Raw genomic sequence first — 14,002 nt, 5'->3', positions numbered from 1 at the left:
TTCTGCACCTCCACCATCCTTGGGGACGGGCTCTGTGACTCCCTATATATTGCATTTCAGGATTTCCCAGGGAAAATCCTGCAAGGGCCACAGTGCTTGTACAAAGATACAGCTTTGTGTATTGTTTGCTCCCTATGCAATTTTTTCTTTACCCCCTCTGAGCGTGTGTCCAGCCCTTTTTGCTCCCCAGCCCCCTTCCCTGGTTCCCACGCCGCTCTGGTAGCAGCAGGCAGCTGCCCCTGGTGTTACAGGGTCCCATTGTACCACCCCTTTGCTTTAAATCTCCTCGGGTGTCTTTTTTACCATCTGTAGATCATCACAGGGTTAGATTTTATTGTACTTGCTATATTTAATCATGCTATTGTCTGGTGAAGGGGATTGGGGACAATCTGGTTCTTCTTGAGGGATGATGGAGGTCCTGGGGGGTGTGTGCATGGTGGGGTTTGGGGTTTTTTGGTTTTTTTTTTGTTTAAGTAAAACCTTATTTGAGAACCCTACCCATAGTATAAAGACCAGGAAAATTCATTGGCTGGTTTCTTCTCCCCCCACATTTTGATTTCTGTTCCACACTTTAAAAACCCCAAGTGCATCACCTTGGACCACACATCAAAACCCTGCGAGAAGGAGCCAAGGGTTCCATCTGGGATGTGAAGTGGGCTAGCCCTGATCATCGCTGGCATAAGATGCGCTTCCCCGCTAAGCAGGAGGAAAATAAACTCGCAGGGATCAGCAGTGATGATCTAGAAGAGACCCACACAAAGACTTTGACTGATGACATTGAATTTAAATTATCAGGAGCTGGGTCCTGCTGAGCTGCTGGCCCTGCTCTGCTTGCGTCCGACTGGGAAGGAGACAGTGGTCAACCCTTGGCAGGCGCGTAGCTCAGAAAAGCAGACTTCTAAACATACATCAGGGAAAAGGAAATATTAGAGAAACCTGTTGGGGAGCGCAGCGTGGCAAGCAGCCGCTGGGTGTACAGGGAGTTGTGCAGCTGGGCTTTTCCTTGGGAAAGCTGCAGCAAGACACGGCTTTCTCGGTCTCGTGGAAATACGAGCGTGACTTTGGTCAGAGGTGCGAGCGGGGAGCAATATTTGCCACTTCTCCCAGGAATTTGTGGGATTTCAGTGCAATTCTCATGCAGCAGCACAAGGAAGGTCCTGAATAACTTCAAAAATTGAGTTGACTGAAGGATGCGCGGTGCTCGGGGAGGATGGGGCTTTGAGCATTCTGGTCCAGTGGAAGGTGTGCCTGCCCATGGCAGGGGGGTTGGAACTAGATGATCTTCAAGGTCCCTTCCAACCCAAACCATTCTATGATGCTATGATGAGTGGGTCCAGGAGGCTGCTGTGGCCACAGGGTTGCTGTGGGAGAAGGCTCAGTCTTGCTTTCCTGAGCATCAGTCACTGATGGGCCACGGCTTGGCTCAGTGCATCTGCTCCAATGTTAAACAGGCACAGAAATTCGGGAGGTGTGAGCTGGACAAGGGCTGGCAGCACCCATCCCTGCACCAGCAGGCACCCCAATAGCAGCACCCAAACATCCCCCACCTTGCCTGCTGGCGGCGGGGTACCTGCAAGGTTTGCTTTTGCTTCTCCTGTCCATCCCTGCTTTGTAATCTGGCCCATTTGTCAGGTAAAACAGGAGAAGGAGCAAAAGGTCACGGGCTTGGTTTACTGGGAGCATTAAAGTTATTAATGCTTCACAGCCTTCCAGTTGGAAATTTTCTTTGCCCTCAGCTGCCTGTCACTGCGCTGCCGAAGATAAAGCCCCGTGATGTCAAGGCTAATGCAGGGCCAACGACAGATCAAAGGAGCCTGTGCTGGGATGGGTTTCCAAAACGTCCTTCAGAAAGGAGAGGTTGCACCTTGCTGGTGTGCACGTTGGAGGGGCAGCAGCACTTCAGCAGAAAGCCGAACTCCCAAACTTCAGCAATGCTGCAGTTGCAACCATCTGGCAAAGGACGTGAACATGTTGCAAGAACTTCCAGTCTGATTTAGTTAAAGAAAAAGCCATGAGAAGGTTGAGAAGGGTATTTTGGGGGTTTGATTTGTTTTTTCCCCCCATTGCAGGTCTTTGATCCCTTTCCCCTTGCATACTGAACGTGCAAAACCAGCGTTGTGTGCAGTGCGATGGCTTGGCTGCACAGGTTAGTGCTGACGCTGCGGGCAGCTCTTACCCGTGCTGGACCAGCCCCTCTAAGAGGAGAGGCTCAGGGATGTATGTAGGTTTAGCGTTAGTCCCCCTTCCTCACAGACACATGCACAAAAAGGCCTAAATTGTTGGAATTTTGGTATATATTAGTATGTCGGTGCCTGTGAGCAGTGCAGGGATGATCACGCATAAGGCAGAAGAGGGTTGGGAAGGAGACTGGATGATGAGGGCTCCAGCTGATTTTCTTTCCATAGAAAGTTTTCAAAAATCTCTCTTTAAATTCTACTTTTCAGCTCCACTGAAGTTGATGATATGATTAGAAAATCTACAAATCTGCTGCTGACCCGAACGCTGAGCAACTGTTTACAGAATGTCATCAAGAGGAAAAACGTCGGGCTGACGGAGGTAGGACGTGGCTTTGAAAAGACCCATTTCCCGGGCAGGGTGACAGAAGGGCGTTTGGTCCCTTGGAACTCCTTACAGCACCTTTAGAGATGCTGGTTTGGACCATTGTTATAAAATATTTGGTTAGAAGACAATAATGGAACCACGCAGCATTGCTATACAAAGCAAGAATCAATTTATGTTGTTGGAAAGAGGAAGCTTTTTTGCTGTTGCTGTTAGCATTACCTCTCTTTTGAATTTGTGGAGCATTATATATCTGAATTAAAGTAAGAGGACTTCAAGGAGCACCGGAGAAGAGCCATGTGGGAACTGTGAGAGGATGGGGGATTGGTCCCCATCTACAGGTGATGTTTGAGGTGGTTTCAGCACATTGCTACAGTACAAACTCTATATCGGTATTTTCTTTTTGTGATCGATATGTTTTTGTGCACAAAGTCAGATTTCTGAAAAGTTTAATGCATGTAAATCATGGCTGTTTGGGAATGTGTGTGGTACCCAGGGCAGTTTGGATACCTTAGTGGGACCTCTGTGTGCTGTTATTAAATGAGTAAATACTAATACAGCTGCAGTTGTTTAATTGACTGTGCTATAGAAAAGTGTCATGTTCTCTGGACACTGTAAATACCCTGTGGAGGTGAGTTTTGGAGAGTTTAGTGCATTTACAGAAGTATGTATTTACACACGATGCTTCCTCAGCCCTTTATCTCACAGCCTGGAATCTCTCTGCTCCCTGGGGGCAAATTCCTTTTCCCTCCTGCTCCTCCCAAGGCTCCCTCCACAAAGAGGAATGCAACTCTATCCCTGCACTATCCATCCTCCAAAAGATTTTTTTTGCTGCTGTTGCAAACGTTCCCATAGTGTGATTGAATGTAGGAAGGGCAAACCGAGTGCGACAGTCTGTCCCCTCAGCTGCTTTTGTCCAGTTTAAACAGTGTAGATGTTCCTTGGCATCTTCCAGGTTGAGTGAAGGTGATGCCTTTCTTTGGGTTGAGAGTGGCTTCTTCATGTGCTTTGGAGCTGAAGAGGGTTTTTGCAAGGAAAGCCTACGTAGCAAACTTGAGTTTAAAATAAAGGTGTAGTATGTCCAGAGACTGGTGTTCATCTCTGAATCTCCTTTCATATTTTTGCCCTCTTGTTCCTCACCACTTACCAAGGTACAACTAGCTCTCTCCTGGGGTTATCTATACCATCAGTTTTTTCTAGCTTGGTTGAAGAAAAACTACTTTGAGCATCTTCATCCCCTCCTGCCTCTTTTCTTTGTGTAACCATTGACCTGTTTGTCCAAATAGAAGCACGCAGTGCTTTTTTTATGAGTTTCTCAAATCCTTCCCTCTTAAGAAAAGACATTGATGTGACTGTGTGGAGCACCGGGATTAAAGGGCACGTTGAAGAGTCCCAGATCATATACAAGCATAGTCCTGGTGTCAAAAGTGATTGCAGAAGATATTTAAGTACCTTGCATAACTATCACTTCTCAGATTTAATTTTTGCACAAAGCAACACCATCCATTTCTGGGCTGTCCAATGTCATGTTCCAAGCAGTGGAGAAGGTAATACAAGGCCATGTACCAACCTTCGCAGTCTGTTAGCATCTTTAATTTATTTTTCATTGCTGTTTTGGGGGGCTGCCTCTTAGTAGGGGATGTTGAAGTTTGTTACCGAGTCTGCTCCAAATAATCCTGGTGTTTTGAATAACCGTGACATCCCTCAACAAAAGAGAGGGGAAAGATGCTACTATTTTTTTCATCTGAATACCCCAGTGAGAAGGTCTTACCCCAACGAGAAGGTCTTTCCCCTCCAAATTCAAGAGAAGATCAGAACTTGAAGGAGCCAGAGAGGGAGCAGGAAAGCTCATAGCAAGCGGTGGAAGAGAATCAAAGCTATCAGGGCCTTCAAGTTTGATAGCTGATCTGGACCAGTAAGTTGTGATGATCAGAGAAGAGGTTTAGGAGGAATTTCACACAGTTGGAAATATCTAATATTTAATTAACTTGAAACTATAGGAAAATATATCATCATCATGATGTTAGGGCTGTCTGACACAGGGAAACACAAATGAGCACTTGTTTGAAGGCAAAAATCCAGAACAAAATTAATCCAAGGAATTCAGAAATGAGAAGCCCTCCTAGTTACCTGTGTTGTACATTTCATGGACCAAATACAAAACAAGAGGAGTTCAAATAGATCATAATTTGATTTCTTAAAAACAAAAACCTGACTGAAATCAAAGAAGAGTTGGCTGGAAGGGACCTCTGGAGGTATCTAGCCCAACCTCCCACTGGAAGTGGATCATTGCTCACTTGGATCATGTCAACCGTGGCTTTCTCTAACCAACTTTTAATTTTTCCAAAACAGAGGTCCCACAGCTTCTCTGGGCACCCTGTTCTAGTTCCACACTACCTTCCTGATGACTCTTTTCCTTTCTAATATCCAAGCTGAACCTCCCAAACTGTGACCATTGCCCTTTCTCATGTCATCTGGCACTAGCAAGAGTTGGGTGCTGTAATGTCTGTAGTTTTACTTCAATGTTTCTGTGCCTGCAACACTTAAAATGCTGATTAATCCATCTCATTCAGAACATTTGTGAATGTTTTAAAATAATTTCTTTAGAGGAGGTGACTGCGGACTGCCACACCATACTCCAGCAATTAAATTATATCAATCCAGAGCATTGTAATGCCTTCTGTGTCTGTAAGAGAGCTGTTTTGGCATGATATCTGAGCTAGATGTTACTTGGGAAGGTTTTTTTATAGCTTATGTTGCACCTTGAAAATATTCACGGCAGTCTGCTCAGAAAAAAGGTATCTGCTTAAGGAATTAATGATGCTTCCAAGTCAGTGATCCTAAAGTGGAAGCCCAGATTGTTTTGTTCTGGATTGTAAATGTTTGTGTTGATTGACTTCAGCAGAGGCTTTTACTCTGTAGTTGCCTTTAATGTCCTGAAATAGTGCCATGTGAAGGCAGCTGGGAAGACAGCATTAAGAAAATTGCAGATAATGGTGGGTATGATAACCGAAAAGATACCAGGGTGAGATCTGCTGTTCAGCCACACCACCCTCAGAAAAGTAAAACCTTGTAGTTTCTTTGTTAAATGCCTTAGTATGATGTTGTTCAGTGTCACTCAAGATATGGGTTATTTAGGGTTCATTAGCAGACAGAATACTTGTGATTTGACATGGCATTTTTTTGTAAGCCTGTTGTATTTGAACTGCGCTGAAATGAGCACTGACTGACAGCTGAATGTAGGAAAGTCATTAAAAAAAAAAATCTTTTGTGGTATTAGTAGCTGTCATGGGAAATGCTTTACCCCCAAAATTATCTTTTATTTAAGTTTCTGATGTTGTTAAAGGAGGAGAGCCTTTGAGTGTGTAGCAAAGCTTAGTATGTTTGTACAGCGTCAGCTTCTCATGCCAGAAGTTCTTATAAATTGGCATCCATTAACCTGGCACGTCCCTGGCTTCAGGAGCACGACGGTTGAATACCTTTTTTGCCTTTGCAGCTTGTACAGATTATTATAAATACGACCCATTTGGAGAAATCCTGCAAGTTCCTAGAGGAATTCATAACCAATATCACTAATGTACTTCCAGAAACTGTCCACACTACGAAACTCTACGGGACCACAACCTTCAAGGTGAGAAGGCTGGTAGATTCACCTCCAGGGAGTTGCTGTTGATGTTTGGTTGGAGAGTATCTGCTTTCAAAGCGCGTGTGTGGATGTGTGTATGTAGGGAGCTAAGCTGAGCTGAAAGGTAATTTTGTCATATCCTGGGAAGCTTATGCCATCAGACCAGCATTTGGGTTTGTCCTTTGGAACATTACTTTTGTTGAGATCATGAGCCTTTGTAGCCCTAATTTACAGGCTGTGACTGCAACACTTATTATCTAAAGGATTAAGCAGCTTTTAAACAAAAGCCTGATTTTATTTTTTTTTTTTAATGAATTTTCATTTTGCTGTTTGAGCGCCGTACAGTGTTACACACATCTGGCCATGAACGCAAGCTCTCCTCTTTCATACAAGAGGAGAATAGATTTTCAGAACTTATATTTCTGTATCTTTCCACTCCTTTTAGCATTATCCCCTAAAAATTGGGGCTGGCAGAAACTGCCAGACTTCTCAGTCTTTAAATCTTTAAATCATAACCCAGGAGTGTCCACCCAGATACTTTGTATGAAATCTTAAGGCCATAATTGGGTCAACTGTGGGGTGTCTGAACTGTGTCCCGTGGCTGGAGAGCAGGAGATGGCAAGAGCGCTGAGGACTCGAGCAACAGTAGGGAACTGGTTAGGTGAGGTTTGCCCTTGGGATAACTCAGCAGGAGATTAAAGCCCAATGTCCCCAGGGAAGTCCATTCGTTGTCCCTTCTGGCATCACCCACCTATTTGGCCTAAGGGTGAGTTCTCCTACCCTTATTCTGGCAGAGAGGCTCCTCTGTGCCGTCCGGCACCCCACACTTGCACACAATTTGGTGGGTCTAAACCGTTCCTCTCCCATCTCTCTCTCTTCCATTCTGCACTAGATTTGTCCTCCTGGTCCCCAGGTTGCATCAGAGGCAGACACCAGCTTGGTCTTGCCTACCACTGACCTAGTGGCACATGTCCCACCAGTTCGAGCGGTGTGGTTGCCTACAGGCGCTTTGTCTTGTGCTACTTTTAGGGCTAAGGTTTGGGTCAATCTCACGTCCCGTTACTTGTGTAGACTTGTGATATGGAGACTTCGTCCCATGTAACGTCGTCTCGTTCCCCAGGATGCCCGCCATGCTGCCGAGGAGGAGATTTACACTAACCTGAACCAGAAGATAGACCAGTTCTTGCAGCTGGCGGACTACGACTGGATGGCCATGGAGCCCGGCAGCAAGGCCAGCGACTACCTTGTAGATCTCATTGGCTTTCTACGCAGCACGTTTGCTGTGTTCACCCACCTCCCGGTAAGCCACCTCCACCAATTTGCTTTCTTTTTTGGTCTGAGGAGCACGCGGGCATCTGATGGTGCTGTTGAAACTAATGGTTGCTCAGGCTTTATGGAGTGTGATGGAAATGGGGCCTTGGACTGTCAAGTGTTATGAAATAACAAATCTATTTTTAAAGTAAGCTATTTCATGTGTTTCCAGAAGCTGGGCTTCAGTGAGAGTCTCCCTAAGTATTTGCAAGTCTGCTTATACGTGGATGAGGGAAATATCACAGTCCACCATGTAAAAGCAGGGTCATAATTCACTAGCCACCTATATTTTAGATTTGTTAACTTCCAGCTTAATGGACATTCAAGATTTTTTTCAAAAGATCCCAGTATGAGGGTGTCTATTATTTGAACTGCAGATACATTTCCAAATGTTTGTCAAGTCACTGGATGCCTTACATCAAAATATTGCTCTGTTGGAAGGCAGCATATGTTTCTTTCTTTTCTCTGCTGTCTAAAATATGCCTGTGTTTATGCTGTTATTGCGATCAAAAAATGTATTTTATGTTGTTTTTTGCAGTTGGCTGAGTAGTGTCCCGTTGAATAGGAAAAATATTATCATCAGGGAGTTTCATTTTTGCTCAAACAGCTTTTTTCCTTTAAATAAGATTTGTCCTGAGCTGTCTGGATATATACTTACGAGTATCTTCAATCAGCAGGTATTTTGAAATAGCAAATCCACTGAACACTGTGTTTGTCCTAAAAGCAATTTCAGATCTTTCTTCTTTCCTGGACTGTTATTTATTTGTTGTTACTGGGTGCCCAGGATGATAGTACACCGGCACACACTGGGCATCTTTCATGAGCTTGACTATAAACAGGAAGAAAAGACTAATAATACACAATGGCAGTTTCCTTCACTCCATTCTGCTTGTTTATGCCACTGTGGTTGCTCTACTGGAAGGATGTTCAAGCCCTCCAGAGCTGTTTTAGGAGGCGTTACAGCCCCAAAACTGTGCAGCTTTCTGCATGGCTCCTGTCTTTTGGCCTTCTCTGTCACAGCAGGAAGATTTGGTAGCAGGATGGAAATGAGGACCGATTTGCTGTGGATGGAGAAGCCACCAAAAAAGAAATGAAAGTGGCTTTCCCCGTTCTCTGTACCTGGAGGTGTTGTTGAGGAGAAGGTGCTTTCTTGGCTCTGTTATCACTGGAACAAACTGCTAAATAAAGTGTTGCCTCCTGTGCAGAGAGTTTGGAAGGGCTTTCATCCATCTTCTTGTTCAGGCCAGGTTTATTGCCAGAATGTCCCCTCCGTTGGCAGTCCTGAGCAGCGTGGCTGGTGGCCATGCGAGCAGGCATAGGGCAGGTGCCCTCTGGAGTCAGGAGGTGCTTGGAGATGGCTGGATTCCTCAGCTGCTGGATTTCTCCTTAAAAAAGGAGATGTGGCTGCACAGGGGTGGTTTATCACCTGGAGACCACTTCCACAAATCATACTGGGAGTACTTAACGCAAGCAAGTAATGGAATTTGACAGGGAGATTGGTCTCTGCACCAGAGCATGAAGCATGGCTAGCAGGAGAGATAAGGATGGGGAGAGATGCCCACAATGATTTATGAGATGGACCTGGAGTGATTTATCTTCCTTAAATATTAATATTTCCTTTTTGAGTGAGTCAAAATTGTTTTGGAGACTGGGAGGACAGCTACTTGGTCTAAAAAAGACTGAGACACATGGAAGCAGCCTTTTCCAGAACTGGATTAGAAAGGACCCAGCTGAGGAGAAGGCTGTTTGCATTTGCACTGCAGCACCTTATCTTCAAAGCAATGCACGGCAGTGATCCTCCCGACAGCCTCGTGAGACAGGGGAGGCAAGTCATTCAGATGCTGCAATCTGATTTGTGAAGCTGTAGACCTGGTTCAATGGTTTGTAGGAGATGTAGGTCTGGGATTTTTTTGTATATATTGGAGTTTCTTCCTTTAGAGGAGTGCTATGAAGATGCCGTCGCTGAACATTGCTGATGGGTCCCTGCGTACCCTTGCAGGCAATGGTGGGTGAGAGCAAGTGAGGAACAATCAGGGTACATCTAAAAGGCACCCAGCTCCTTTGGTGTCTCTGCTGGCTTGTTCTTGGTTTCAAGGGTCTTTTTCCAGTGGCTTATTTAGAAACACATTAAAATTTCTGCACTTTGCTAAACAAATTGTGGGAGATAAGGTGTGTAGAAGCCCACATCTGTCTAAAGCAATGCAGAAAAATGGCAGAGATGTTTGTGAAAGCCCCAGAAATGTGGGATGAGCTTCACTGGTGAAAGGAAAGAGTGAGAGGGGTTCGAGGAGGGAAGGAACTATCTCCAAAAAGGGTGAATTATAAGTAAAAGAGGATATTGCAGGACTGCTAGTGGCAAGGTAGAGCTGTTTCTATACTGCTGGTCCAAGTTCAGCCCAAATCATTACCACTATAACGTTACGATCTAAGAGGAGTTGCTGCCCTGTTTGAAATGAGTTTGCAGCCTGGTCCAGCTATAAAATACAGGATTTCCACACTGCCAGTAGCTCACGAAGAAAAGTAAGTGACTGTGCACCATCCTTGGAGGGGCGTCCTTGGATGAGGCATCCTCGGAGCATCTTTTCATTCCTAGAAGTGGGCGCAGTGCAACACCGTCCCTTCCTGTTCTCATGTCCTTTGCTGGTTTGGAAATAGCCCTGTCTTCCAGAGCTGATAATCTGGTACCTTTGGGTTGAATTTATACAATTTTAAAAAAGTGAAAAGCGTTCTCCTAGTATTGGAACTTGGAGAAGTTTTTTAGAAGAAAAGAGTGGCAGTCTCAGGAGATGACTAAGTGGCAGGAGCTGAGGTACTCACCTGCCTTTTGTCACGACGGTAATTACACCAAGAAAAACCTTCACCTGCTGATCAAAGAAACTCAGCCTGGGCATGTTGGCGGTTACTGTGCTAAAATTACACCAACAAAAAGTGCTGTCCTGTAATAGAATGGAGCCGAAAGTCCTGAGCCTGCAAAAATGCAGGCGGCTCCTTAACGTGACGGGTGTGAGTAATCCCATTGTCTCGGACGGGGCTGCTCGTCTGCAGGAAACCTTTCTGGGGTCAAGGCTCCAGCTCGCTGCAAGGCAGATCAAATAGCCTTGAAGGGTCCGGTTGACTCCAGTCAACATTTCAGAGAGGGGGTGAAGAGGAGCAGAGATGCTGAGTGAGCTAAGAGGCGACTCTGAGTCAAGATTTGGGCGTTAGGTTTTGTGTTTCCCTTTTTGGATACATGAGGCTGAATTTTTCCTCTGTTTATTGGGGGGCATCCCAGAATGGTTGAGGTTGGAAGGGACCTCTGGAGGCCATAGAATGATAGAATAGGTTGGGTTGGAAGGGACCTTTAAAGGTCATCTAGTCCAACCCCCCTGCAGTGAGCAGGGACATCTTCAACTCGATCAGGTTGCTCAGAGCCCCGTCCAACCTGACCTTGAATTTTTCCAGGGATGGGGCATCGACCACCTCTCTGGGCAACCAGATCATCTGGTCCAGCCCCCCTGCTCAAGCAGGAAAAATAACCCAGACCAAAGCTAGTCCTGGTTTGTGGAGTGGCACAGTCTCTGCTTTCTCTAGTGTTCAAGCAGGAATTGCAATCCCTAATTTTTCCTTTAGAGCATCAGAGTAGACATTGTGGGAGGTGGTGAAAACCGCTTGGTATTAGGAATCCCTGGAATCGATTTGCTTTTTGCAGCTTTGCTTTGGGACACTGAGCCCCCATCTGCAAAGGGCATGCTGGTGGGTACAGTGTGTGCTGGAGGGGAGGAAAAGTTCATAGTGAAGTTAACGGGGTTTTGGTGCATACCACTGCTGCATGAAATTTTCATGGTGGTTTAGAGCCACAATTCGAAAATGCTCCGCTAAGTGCCCAAAATGTCTCAAAGCAAATAACACGCTGGTGGAAATCAAAGCATAATTAACATTTGGCTTCAAGGCTGCCCTCTTCCTGCGTTAACCAGGGAGAGTCGGTTACTGCTGCTGCTGAGCTTATTAACATGGGATGCTCGGGCCTCCTTTAAAAGAAAATACTTTTTTTTAAGAAAAAAAAAAACAAAACCTTTAAAAAATAACCCCGTATTTTAGGAAAAAAAAAAAAAAAAGGTGGTTTCTGGTTTTCAGCAAGTAAAGGGCCATGGCCTCAAAAATTAACATTTCCAGCATAATACTTTTAAAAGAATGACTGAAAAAGCCTTTTGTCTTTGATGGCTGATTGTTGTTTTTATTTCTTGTTAGACAAGTTAATGTAAATCGCATTGACAGGGCTACTCCAAACACACTGATTTGTTGACATTAAGCTTCTCAAAGATGGAGGGTTGTGTCAACACCTACAGTGAACTGTCAGGTTAACAAAGCAAGGATGTTTTCTTGGGGGAGGGGAGCAGAGTTGGGGAAAGGGGGGGGATGTTTTGTTTTTATTTTAAGTTTCCTTTAATCCTCTGTTAGTCTTGTATCTTGATAACCTCCTTTGGAAGGTAATCAGGGCAGGTCAAGAGGTGATGCTAACCCGGGAAAGGGAAGCAATCTTTCAGCGATCGAACAAACTCTAACCTCTGCCGTCTTGAGCAGTTCAGCGTGAACTCTCTGCAAAGGGGTTTTTGGGTTGGTGTTTTTTTTTTTTTTCTCTTTGTGCTTATTTTTGCCAGATGGCAGGCACAGATTTCAGCTGGAGCCGTGCGAATGCCGCGGCTGCTCTGCCTGCAACGTTTTTGCCTTATTCACCATATTGGCATCTCTTCCCAGTTGCGAATGAATATGCCAGCCCCAGCAGCTCTTGCTTTGGTAGAAAGAGCTTTGGAAGTGTTTATTTTCTTTTTAAAGAGAACGATTACCTATGTTTTTATTTAAAAAGCCAAATCCCTCTATAATATTTTAAAAGGCAAGACACTGTGCATGGAAGTAAAATGCCTTGAACTTTGCACCAACCACAGCCTTGACCACATTGGGAGGAACCCCAGTGGAAAATAACCGTCACGAAAACATCATATGAGCACCAAAGACGCTTTCTTTAGATTTGCAAGAGTCCTGTCTGCGCTTAGGTAATGTCCCCTTGCCCTCGGAAGAGCTCGGCAAGTTTTGCTGGAGCTCGCCCCTGCTGTCACTCACTAGGGTTTGACATCCATCACCTCCATCTTACAGGTGGGAAAGCAGAGGCATGTGGGTGTTGACTTGCAGGACATACTTAATAGCAATAAAACTGGTCTTGTGGTACTTTGATTTCCTCCTCATCCTCCTTAGACCAGGTTCAGGGAACCCATATTTTGCTTTTTTAATACTCTGCCAACTGCCCAGCAGCCGGTGCCTCGGCTGGAGCGTTGATGGGTTGTAGGCAACTATGGGTGATGACCGATGTGTGTTTTCTGCCTTTCTCACTGTTGCTTTGCTCTCTTCCGCATTTGACTTTAAACTCCCTGTGTTGTCCTCTGTAGGGGGATGTAGATGTCCACTCTACAATGTCGGTGAGTACAAGACTGCGTGTCGTGCGCGTTTGGTCTGCTCTGCTCGCACCTCAAATGTTAGAAGGTGAGTTGAACCAGAAAAGGTCCTTAGTCTCAGAAAGGAAGAAAGGAAAAGACTGAGTAGAAGTTTAAATCAGTAGGATAACTAAGAGACCGGGAGAAAGGGTTTCCTTCCAGACAGGTCACTCACAAGCGTGCTGTAGCAGTAGCATTGCTAAATTGTTGCTTTTAGAGCACTTCACATTTAACTGGCTCCTTTTATCCCCCATGCATCCCTAAATGTGCGGGGAATTAGGGGAAATGCCTGTTATTAGGGAAAGCATGATGGGATCTTCAACCTCTGCTTGAAAGAGAAAAGATCTTTGTAAAAGCCACTCCCCCTCGCTCCCTGTATTTTGTTCAGACAAATCCCCCATGGGGATTTCAGCCTGACGTTCCTCCTGGTCTAAGTGCTCTGACCCGGGGCTTGGACCGCTAAGCCTTCCCTCTGGCTAGAGAGGTAGAGTAGTATTTTATCCACAAAATAGTGTGGGTTCTTGACATTTACTATCTCCCTGTTTGGATTAGGGCAATTAGCACAAAGAAAGCGAAGGAGACCTTTTGGACCTGCCTTCTGGTTCAACGAACCCCTCTAATTGTTGTCATTTCTGCTTGTTTCATGTGCGGGAGAAAAAGCCGTGGCATTTCTGCGGATAGATCGCAAACAAAGTGCTCTCGAGCTACCTTGTTTCCTCTATTCCCATGTCTGCAAGCCAAGGCACGTGTGAGCAAAGCGTGCCTCATTTTTTTGTCGGTGCAGCCCTGCTCGACGCGGTTGTGCGGTGTGAGATGCGGCCGGCGTGGAGGCGTAGCCTCTACCCCAGCTTCTGCTTTTCCGCCTTTAACCCCTGCTCTTTATTTTAATGCTGAGCTGCCATGGTAGTATTGATATTTCATGCCGCGGTTGGATGCTTGTACCCCTTTTCCTGGAAACTGAGCATAGCTAAGCCTTGAGTATTTGCAGGCTCCGGGCACCTGGGGGTTTCTAAGTCAACACTGAGGTCTCAAATCAACGCCA

General features: G+C 45.4%; 1 protein-coding gene across 8 annotated transcripts in view; it reads left to right on the top strand.

Moving 5' to 3' along the window:
- The window catches only part of EXOC6B (exocyst complex component 6B), a 310,232-nt gene that overhangs the window by 194,456 nt on the left and 101,774 nt on the right, over window positions 1-14,002 (top strand). For 4 of the 8 annotated variants that reach the window (XM_030017629.1, XM_030017639.1, XM_030017599.1 and 1 more), the window contains 4 exons: window positions 2,445-2,556; window positions 6,056-6,190; window positions 7,305-7,484; window positions 12,916-12,945. In XM_030017629.1, coding sequence (XP_029873489.1) covers window positions 2,445-2,556; window positions 6,056-6,190; window positions 7,305-7,484; window positions 12,916-12,945 — 457 coding nt within the window. The remainder of the gene's footprint in view (window positions 1-2,444; window positions 2,557-6,055; window positions 6,191-7,304; window positions 7,485-12,915; window positions 12,946-14,002) is intronic. The other 4 variants (XM_030017657.1, XM_030017649.1, XM_030017619.1 and 1 more) reach the window with 1 other exon arrangement.

Source organism: Aquila chrysaetos, chromosome 1, assembly GCF_900496995.4.
Source record: "Aquila chrysaetos chrysaetos chromosome 1, bAquChr1.4, whole genome shotgun sequence".
NCBI classification, from domain to species: Eukaryota; Metazoa; Chordata; class Aves; order Accipitriformes; family Accipitridae; genus Aquila; species Aquila chrysaetos.
The sequence above is the reverse complement of the archived record's forward strand: the minus strand, read 5'-3'. Positions and strand labels throughout refer to the sequence as shown.